Source organism: Hippocampus guttulatus, chromosome 3 (genome assembly GCF_054856545.1).
Source record: "Hippocampus guttulatus isolate MCC_2025c chromosome 3, RoL_Hgut_1.0, whole genome shotgun sequence".
NCBI classification, from domain to species: Eukaryota; Metazoa; Chordata; class Actinopteri; order Syngnathiformes; family Syngnathidae; genus Hippocampus; species Hippocampus guttulatus.
Window position 1 is genome coordinate 20,879,081 of NC_141263.1, and position 10,621 is coordinate 20,889,701.

The 10,621-nt window shown below is 42.4% G+C and overlaps 1 protein-coding gene and 1 long non-coding RNA gene across 5 annotated transcripts in view; one reads left to right on the forward strand and one right to left on the reverse strand.

The window, feature by feature from the left end:
* Positions 1-2,000, reverse strand: part of shf (Src homology 2 domain containing F) — an 81,664-nt gene extending 79,664 nt beyond the window's left edge. For 3 of the 4 annotated variants that reach the window (XM_086107375.1, XM_086107372.1, XM_086107373.1), the window contains exon 1: positions 1,285-2,000. In XM_086107375.1, coding sequence (XP_085963501.1) covers positions 1,285-1,719 — 435 coding nt within the window. In that variant the 5' untranslated portion in view covers positions 1,720-2,000. The remainder of the gene's footprint in view (positions 1-1,284) is intronic. The other variant, XM_086107376.1, reaches the window with a different exon arrangement.
* A 5,092-nt stretch (positions 2,001-7,092) lies between these two features.
* On the forward strand, positions 7,093-9,472 carry LOC147207827 (uncharacterized). Its single transcript, XR_015100481.1, has 3 exons — positions 7,093-7,484; positions 7,659-7,729; positions 8,327-9,472. It is a non-coding gene; the product is annotated as an uncharacterized LOC147207827 (long non-coding RNA).
* Positions 9,473-10,621: the final 1,149 nt, after the last annotated feature.

Genomic DNA, 10,621 nt, shown 5'->3' on the forward strand with positions numbered 1-10,621 from the left:
GTGTTGCCTTCTTAGCAATAAACAAAAATTTGTGTGAAATCATTTGGCTCACAGTTCGGCTCCCTCTCACATTCTGAAAACACGCAGAATTAAGACTCAAAATTATATGGAGGTGTACATGTGACTGTCGATTGATGTTTGTACATGAGTGCCTTGTGATTGACTGGCAACCAATCCAGGGTATACGCCGACTCTCGCCCAAAGTCTACTGGGATAGGATCCAGCTCACCTACGATATTTATCAATATAGGCTATAGTAAAACAGATGCATGTCATTTTAAATGCCTGTCCAAAAAAAACCCCCAAAAAAACTCATATGGGATTATGCGACAGATAACAAATCTAAAAATGATGATCTACTGTCATTAGCCAAACTTTTACATTTATATGAAGTCCTTCAAGGGCCATATTAAATTAAATAGAAAGAAATATGAGGCAATATTTTGACACACGGTAACACCTGAAATCTACCGGCAATGCCAATTACAACATTACATTGCTTCTGGCTACATGATATTGACATTTATATAAATATATACAAATTTAAAATTAAAAATAGACTTTAGCCCACATTCCAAAAACATGCATGTAAGGTTCACTGAAGACTCTAAATTGCCCATAGGTGTGAATGTGAGTGTGAATGGTTGTCTACAGGAACCCTGCATTGACAGTCTAATATTTGCCTGACATGGAATATAGACTGGTAAAAAGATTTTTTTCAAAAAATGAATCCCTGATATTTGACTATCTTCTCCACATAAAAAACAAACATGTTATGAGTATGAGAGAGAGATACATATATAGATATAGATTTTGATATCTGTATATCACACGAACACACACACACACACACACACACACACACACACACACAAATATTAACAGGAAAATGTCAATTATGTAAAAATTCAGCCCGGTGCTAAAAAGATCACTTTAACGCACCACTTTGACAGTAAACGTGCAATGCAATACAAAGTGAAAGTAAGTACAGAACAAGTTTGCTTTTCGTTAGTACAGGTCTCGTGGGTCGTGAGTGGACCGCAATTCCCGCACACTCACTGCTGCGCAGGTTAGTCATTAGTCGGAAGTGGAGCGCCGCTCGCACCGTGTGACAAGTTCCACCGGTTGTCACAAAGTGGGTCAGCCCCGCAAAGTTGACAAAATTCCGATTTTATTATCTGCAGTATTTTAAAGCACCTTGAAGACAACCCAATTAAAGCTACTCGTCTATGACGTCAACCGTCTTACTTCGGCTTAATTTAAAGACAAAAAAAGTTCACCAACCTTCTCCTTGTTGTCCTGCTCCGTGGGGGGCGACGTAGGAGATTTCACGCTGCCCACTGCGACGGCTTGAGCGACCACCATCGTACCGCCTCCTCCTCCACCAACACCAGCACCCGGCGCCGGGTTGGGCTTCTCCACCGTCTCCACCTTGATGAGACGGTGCTTCGGTGACACGTACTTGATGTCCGGTGAGCCCACGGCAAACGAGATATTTCCACCGGGAGTGTACGGGTCCTCGAAGTCCAGCTCCTTTTGAAGTTTGTATGCGGCGAGGATGTCCGGCTGAGCGGGGCTCAACGTAAAAGTGGCCCCAGGTTGGAAGCCAGGCGCGCCGGGCACACCGGTGAGGCAGTGTCGGTAGTCCGGCTTCGGGGGCGCCGGAGGGGGTGCTTTGGCAGTTTTGAATCCGAGGTGCTCCTTGAACCACTTGGCCATGCTGCCAGAGCATCGCTTACGACCCAAAAATGACGGTACTATTTTTTTCCTTTTTCTTCTTCTTTTGAAGTTCCAGGAGTCCGAAATTGACAGTGAGAATGAAGTCCGTGGGTCAGCCGGGAGCCACAGCCGGCCGGGGGCGGGGAGGGCTTCGCGAGAGGCACTTTTCCGCTGTGAAAGTCTGTCACAGCACTCACACAACAAACACACCACGCTCGCATTCGCTCTCTACTCTAGTGTAATGTATGTGTGCGCTCCACACACGTCACATTTCCACGCTGCGCAACATGGGAGCGACTATGAGGACACGCCCCCTACTTTCTTCCTCCCCTCTTTCCTTCTCGTAGCAACCTGGTCTCCGTTACCTGACAACGTTTACTGTCCCCTGCTGGACACTCCATTCAAAGCGCGTGCGCTCCGAACGACCGAAATCCGCTTCGGCGAATCTCACGTGACGTCATCAAGAGCTGTCTGTGAGCTCGTGCGGTGTTCCAGACCACTGGGAAATGGGATTTGTGCAATTTGGGAATATCAATTGAAAGAAGGAAATACGGGTAAAAACTCATGGATAACCAGTAATAAGTGTGTATTTTAGCATGAGAGGTGGACAGACAGACAGACAGGAGATCAAGAGATATACAGATTGGTTAATAGGTAGATGGGCCATTTCCCAATGGGAAGAATGCAGAGGGTCTCATGAACTCGGCAAGTACAGTTTCATAAGAACATACTCGACAACGCTCTAAGAACGCAAGTCTCTTTGTAAATTGGAAAGGCTGTGTACTGCCGGATGTATTTCGCGATTGTAGCAAATAATGCATCTTGGGATATTTTCCTAGCTGAGCCTTGACCTGTATCCAGTCGGTGCATCATTTGATTAAGCTTGCTGACAAGAACATTCCTTACGTTGTTGGTTTATTCGTACTTTCAATAGTGCTCCTAGCGCTACAATGTGTGTCTGTGTGTGTGTGTCTGTATAGGACAGACGGGTAGATAGAGTAGGGTAGGTGGGTAGGTATAGATAGAACAGTGGATGGACAAATGGTTGAAAGATAGATTGACAGAGTATTTCCGATGGCTGCATCCGGTACCTTTCCATATAGTGCATCCATACAGTCTTGCTTGCACATGGAGCTACTTAAAGAGGATGTGTCTCCTTTGAGACGCCGGATTACAGCATTTGCATTTTGATGGCTGACAGCTCAGGCAGCAGAAAGTGGGGAGCGCAATAAAAAGAGTGATTGGACTCCAAATACCAGCAGATCCTCTAATCGCAACGTTGAGATGCAGCCATTACGCTGCACCACTGACTATATTTTTCATCGTGCACCTGTAGCCACCCGTGTATGTTATTACATTGCTAATGTCACACATTTCGTGGTTGCAGGGGTTTTTTCCTTAGGAGGGTTGTCTGGAGAACTCAAAGTGAGCTAAAAATAAGGCGCCCTCTGAATCATTTTCATATGAAGCTTTTTTTATGATTGTTTACTCACATTTATGTCCTAGTTTTGAGGTGACTTTGCTTCCCTAAAAATATAGTGAGGACGGCAATAACACATGTCTCCAGAGTTTTTCCGTGTACCAAAGTTAAATTGCGATCTGAAAGTGGTATTAAATAGAAGTATTGCTTCATAAAACCACTGCAGGCATTACTCCTGATAATAATGCACAATGTTGTCAGTGCTTGTTTCTTTTCATCTGCCCTCTGAAGCACTTTGCTCCACTGTGTGATATCACATTAACCACGTTAAGGAAAAACCTTTAAAGTTTAATGCATTAAACTCCAAAAACTTCCCAATAATCTGCATTTTGTTGGGTTTTATTTCTTATTAATTTGTAATGCAATGTGCAACTCCAACGGTGTGCTCAGACCACCTGTACCTCAAACAACTATCAATGAACCAGGTAACTATACCGTTGAGATGGTGAGCTCGTCGTTCCAAAAGTCATTTGTTTGTGATGTAACGTTGCGTGTAATTTTCATATTACCGCCCCTACACACGAGATTTGTCCGCCAATGACTTGGAAGCATTTTCAAAACAAGTAGCCGCTTGCCTAAAAGGTACGCCCTCGCGTCACTCTCGGTTGTCTTGGTAACAAAAGCCCTACAAAGCAAGAATGCAACAATGTTGATGCCCTAGCTTGTCATTTAAACAACCAAGTGGGCATGATTGGTATATGATTATTATTTTTTTAATTAGCCGAAGGAACAGTTACAACCAAGTTCTATAGGGTCTGTATAGCAACAACCACAACGAGAGCAGGAATAAAAATCAGAGAGATTTAGTTGATCTACTTTGTCACGCCTCATCAATAGCAAACATTTTATGCATTTTAACAGAGTGATTAATAACCTTGAAAGTGCAAGAACCAATTACAAAACATTTTTGGCTGTACATTCTCCCTCCTATGGTGTGTGCATGCGAGTGTGTGTGTGTGTGTGTGTGTGTGTGTGTGTGTGTGTGTGTGTGTGTGTGTGTGTGTGTGTGTGTGTGTGTGTGTGTACGGAAAGAAGCCTAAAATTCACACAGCTCAGACAGCCTGTCAGCTTAGGTTCAGTATGGGGGGAGGAGGGGGGGGGCGATTTTAATGCCTTCATCTGTTGCCACGCAGCTCAAATAAATAAAATAAGACTTGCTGTTTTGCGGGACATGCAACAACTTTATTTCCTCTGCTAAGTCGTCTTCCTTTAGGGCTTTTTTGTCAGGCTGTGCTGGAAATGATGCGTCTGCAGAACCAGTCTGTGTCAGAGTGAGGGCTCTGTGAAATTATTTATCAACACATGTATTCGATATTTTGGGGGTATTTTGAGGGGTGAAAATTATCTTTTAGGGCCCAGACAGCAAGATGAAGGAAATAAAAATAATTGTTTCCATGGGTGAATTAGGTCTACTGTAAAATCTTTATGAATTGTGCAGGCAAAGCTTGAAGTAACATTTTACCATTTTGAATTGTCATCCAAACGTCAAATTAACTTCCTGTGCATGCTCTTCTTCCATTGTTCAGACTGCTCCTTAGTTTAGATAAACTAACATTACATCCATAAGCAGAAAAAAATGAAATGATATTCATATTAATTCATTTCAGACTACATTATCTATTTTATTCATCAACAACTGAGATTTTACTCTCAAATTCATCCAATTATTTCAGCACTTTAGATTCCACTTTATGAAAAGCAGTCCTTTTTGAACACATTCCCACATGTCAAGACCTCCTTCGTTAACCTGCACCACCTCTGCAGTTCCAAGCCTTGAACTGCACGTGCAATAATGAATGGACTGATGGCTCTTTGAAGCCTTCATTTTGACAGTCCCTCCTATTCCTTTGCCATAAAGAGAGCCTGTCTCACATATTATTAAAGAGTGCCCTTGTACATACATGCATTATAAAGGACACGTTCGAGGACAGTCCTTGGCTTTCCTAAATGAAACAATGGCAGAAGAACCAATCGGTTCTCTGGTCTGTGGTTCAATGGGGTAATCGTAAAACCCTTGTGAACATGCAAGGGATGTTAAAAGAAACAATTTAAGTGAAATAAATTCACCAAAACAAAGACCACCCAACTGATGAGATGCCGGATCCATGTGGCATAACTTAAATTTATTTCAGCGTTTTTAACAATGGTTAACTGGATTTTTTACTTGGATGACAATTACAATTCTTACTTTAAACATTGCATGTACATTTTATGAAGAGCAATAAATGAACAAAAATATCAAACAATGGTAATAAAGGTTGTGTCATTGGTAAACGACAGGTGTCAAACTCAAGGCCCGGGGGCCAGATCCAGCCCACCGTGTCATTTTATATGGCCCTGGGGCACATTTTAAAAGTAGAGATCTATATAAAGTAGTAGTATTCATGAAGTTTTTTTTAAAAATGGTAAAAAAATAATAATTTCACAAAGCAGGTTCCCTGTATGCGACCACCTGGCCCAAACTCCAGGAGTCCCTGTTCATTATGGCTGAACAGTCACCCAGAAGTTACACAGTCTGTTGTCTGCTGTCTCTTGCTTTTCGGCTTTGAAAACGAGAATCTGTTCTCGATTGTCCTTACCTTGATAAATAAACGTTAGGAAATAAAGAGGGACTTTCTTTCCTGGTTGGACTATCTTTTACACCATGTGTGTCCAATTACAGTGACCATAAAGGTTCCGAAAGGCCCAATAAACAACTCTCCTCAGGCTTACGTGACAACACTGGTTCTCCCAATGGCTTGTTCCTACTGTCCATCTCTGTGTCAAATGTGAACACCATGAGTATCGCCAAGGCAGAAAACTAGGTCATATGGAACTTACTTGTGTCCCACTATAAAGGTCCGTAATGGTTGTGCATGGCCTGATAAAGTAAGTGTCAGACTGTTGGCTCAGTGCATATCTAGGAACAGATCCAATCTCAGGTGTCTGATGCTGTTGGCCGGGCGAGTGTGACATTCGCTCACTCTCGCTCGTTTTTCTGGCTAACGGCATCTCTGTGACCCAGTAATGTCTGTCTGTGTCACGGTAGGCTGCGCTGGAACCAGACAGGTGGATTACAGTTTTGGGTTTTTTTTGGGTGGGGGTAAGTAATACAAAACAAAACAAAGGATGACAGGCAGGAAGGAAGGAAGGTGAGATTGGGGTTTACGTCACCCCAAATCAGAATTTACTGGCTTTTAACGTGAATTGTTTTGTGGTTTAGCATTCCAGTTTGCTTCTGTGATGGAGTGAGGGGGCTGTTGTTTCCTTGTAGTTTCCTTTTACAACGCACTGGAAAAGCTCTTTAGGCTATTTTTTTGGGGGAGGGGGGGTGGAAAATCCAAGGTTCAACTCATTTTGTACAGATTGCAAAACGGACTCTATTTATTTAACAGGTTTGATTTATTAGAACTCATGGAAAATAATGGCAAATCTGAAGTCTGATAGTCAGAAAACTAGTGCAGTGTCAACAAAATAACAGCGCTAGCAACATTAAGCCACCATTAGCACTGTAAACAAGCCGACGTTAGCTAAGCATGGGGTGTTGGTAGAGTGACTTATTTGTAATGCAGTGTGACTATAACATTAAATGTCATTAGTTTCAGGTTTTATTTTTGGGAGAAAGTTCAATCCATTAAAAATTAAAAAGTGATAAACAGGCCTGTCATGCGGAAATGTTGCCAATGCCACACCGCTTCCTTAATCCTCTCAGCTGACTTGAGGTCGGATCTCTCTGCTTCTGTTTGCTAGTATTACACTCAGTTGTTAGAGCAAATGGTTATGGGCATTTTTTTCCAGTGATGAATGTTCTAAAAGAGTTTCCACAAAGCACCAGAAGCCCAAGTTTGAAGGCCATCCCGAGGCTGCGAGTTTGCGCCGTGATGAGTGTGGCCGCGATTGCACAGCAAATGAGTGACACCTCGTCAGCCTTCTGTTTCTGATAGATTGTTCTTCCTCTGGCCATTATTTCTTCTGGGGGATATAAGAAAGGATCAGGATCATAAAATATATAACTAACAGCATTAAAATGTAGGCAGAATGCAGGAGAGAAATACATGATGGGCATATTTCCCTGCAACCTAAACTAAAAGGGTCTTTGAGGACAATCTTTACCTATAATCTTCCGCAGATAAGATGTTTTGAAGTGTGCTTTGAAATATAGACTCAACCAAATCTTCTTGATGCTTCCATAAGGGAGAGAATCTTCTCATTCTGAGACATGAACTCACTAAATGGAGAAAATGATGTCAGCAGCAGCAGCAGAATTGAGGGCACGCTGTTACGATGAAGCCACATCCAAACCCGAGTGAGCCGCTTATCACTTATTTGACACACACGCGCACACAAAGGCAGTCAGTCATCGATGATGCACAAGCATCACAATAATGTTTCTCATTTTTACAGCCTTTCCCCAAAAGGCAGCACAGAAATATCCTCTGAAAGTCTGGTCATCACTCTGACTGATGTTTTCCCCTTACAGGTTATATCCACCACACCAAGGAAATAATGCCAAGCAAAACAAAGATGGGCGCAGACAGATTACAGAGGATGGTGAGAAAACAGCAATATTGTTCTTGTAAGGTTGCCTCGCTCTCTGTGAATAAGACATGTCACTTGTGTGGGCACCCCGAGCATATTGCAAATTCTGTGCTGCCCAGTGATTGGCCTCTGTGCATTTTGGGGGTGTCGCTCTGCAAAGGCTTCAACTGACTGCGGGCAACAGCCTGCATTTGTCTAGATTGTGTTACAAGACAATACAAGTACATTGGCAGAGAGAAGTGTGAGCCTCTCCATTTTGGACTGATTCGATTGATTATGCAGATGAATGCATGGCTATTGTCTTTCTGACAGGAAAAAGTTCATCACCCCACTTCCTTGTATCAATTTATCAGTACCTTGTAATTACATAACGTTTGTGCCTGCTTGTGTAAGTTTATCCCTGCCACTTGATATAATTGCTGCTGTTACACAGATGTGTACAACACTTCCCCATCCACATTAGCATCTCCAGTGTGTGGGTGGGGGGGTTTGAATTAAGAAGCAATTTTGCACCCAAAAAAAACAACAACAATGCTGCACAATAGAAGCGAGATTAAATATCCAAGCATTCTTTGAGCACTTCTCTGAACACCTTTTTTTTCCCCCCAGACAAATTAGACACAGCTCGATGGCTCAGAACGGCTTTCACTCCAGGGAAATCATCAGCAGACAATGGGCTCACCGTCTTTGTTTTATGTCCTGAAGAAGAAGAAAGAAAAGCATTTTGGAGACTTCTTGTTGTTTTTTTCAAGAACCATGAGTCACTTCCTCGAGGGGTCCAATCCGAGAGTGAGCTCGAGCCCACCGGAGTGCCATTGTGCGGGGGATGATCATGATGACATCCTGAAGATGATGGATGGGTGTCACCTAACGTGGGAGACGGGAGCATGTCCGGGATGATGGCCAGCCTGCTGGGAGCCCTTACTTCAGCCTCATTAAACACACCACAAGTCTATATCCTGCTGCTTGAACTGTGTTCAGGTAATAGTCGCTGCTCTATTAAGCAGTTGTACAGTGGGGCTGTGGGTCCGAACTGTAATTGAAAATTGTATTTTTCAAGGCATGCAAGTCAAATATGTTGATTCCACACTTGGGGAATGTGAAAATGATGTACAATGATCCCTTTGCTATATCGCGTTTCACCAAGCGTGGGTGCCTCTGTACTGTGCAATTTTTTTGTGGTCAAACAGATTTACAGGTCGTTAGGGATGCCAAAAGCACTACAGCACAGAACATGCAAACTTCACACAGGAAGCCGGAGCCGGAATTGAACCTTGCACCTCTGCACTGTGCGTGCTAACCATTCGACCACCGTGCCGCCTATATACAGTACATATACATACATACACACACACACTCAGTCTGTATATCGTGGATTTTCACATATTGCAGGTGGGTCTGTAAAGCATTGTAATAGCATTCAGCACAGCTACAAAAAAAAAAAAAAGACTGAAGACGCCTGGGGTATCTTTTACAGTAGCTCATTCCTGGTGCGAGATTAAAAAGGTCTCATTTGCATATGAGTCAAGAGGTGAGCAAGCTGGCGGGAAAGGTGCCACTGGACCTTGTCATCCAGAAACAGCTGATCCAAATAATGCAGAGGGAATAAACAATAGCATATGTCATTTTTTTGTTTGATGTGTTCAAATTTTGCAGCTTTATCGTTTTTTTTTGTATTTATCTATATGTGCACTGTGCCTGGCTGAAGACCAGTCCAGGGTGTAGGTAGACCATTTGTAAGACTTTGTGACGATGAATGTCCTGGGCAAGGGGCAGACACTAGTCGAGCCAGTCAATCTCTCTCTTGGGGGTGTTCAAATAAATATGATCTTAAATACTGCTATCTTTTCTATAAGGGCTCCAGTATACACCATGCCAGTGAGCTCCAAGCTCACCACTGATTAAATCAAAGAAAGCACATAAAATTCCCCCTGAAAAGGCTTGGGAAGGTTGTTTTTCTTTTTCTTTCTCCAAGAAACAGCCAGCTCGGCCATAACAGCAGTTTATTAGATGTATCTTTATGTGCTTCGAAGGCTAGGGTGGCTCCCGGCACCAGTGGCGTTATTATTTTTCTTGGGCTATTGTTTCGTAGAAGCCGTAATTCAAAGCCTGTTAGGCCGTCTCGAAACCAGTGGTCATGATGGTGATACCTGTCATAGCTTATACTACTAAGAAGGAGAAAGATGAAGTATTTTCCTCAAAGGGTATTCTATTGATTTCCATTGTAAGACTGCGATTACAGTAATCCGAGGCTGATCTGGTATTTAACCTTATCTACCATGCTAAGATTTAGTGCTATTTGTTTATGAAGTCCTGGTGTGCCTATCAAATAGTATGTGGCGACCCATCACACACTCCAAACAAAAAAATAAAAAACATGGGGTAATTCGGGTATGGCAGCAAATTCCACATAGTGGATAGCGAGAGGTTGTGGGATGTGCAGTTGCAAAATTTTTAGGAGGTGGAACATTTTTAAATAAGAAGGAAAAAACATAACCAAAAAACATAAAAATATAGTACTACAAAACAATATTAATAGTACAAGCAGTAGAATAAGTACTAATGGGCATAACTGTAATGAAAAATCAAGGTGAGGGTCACAAGGATTAAACATTTTACTGGGGAGAAGGTGCATTTTTCTTACATACTTCCGGAGTAATAGTGTAGTAGCAATGCACGGGTGCACAATTGGTTGGGTGGGATAGTGAAATTTTCAGGAGAAAAAGAAACCTTACCATGGGGCCCAAATTTTTTGTCCCATTTCTAGTTTCAGTGATTGTAATTTCAGCAGTCATAGCAGTCGTAGAAATAGTAATGGTAAAATTAGTTGAGTAGTCATAGTAGTTCAGTAGTAGTAGTAGTAGTAGTAGAAGTAGAAGAAGTCGTAGTCAAAGTTTTAGTTGT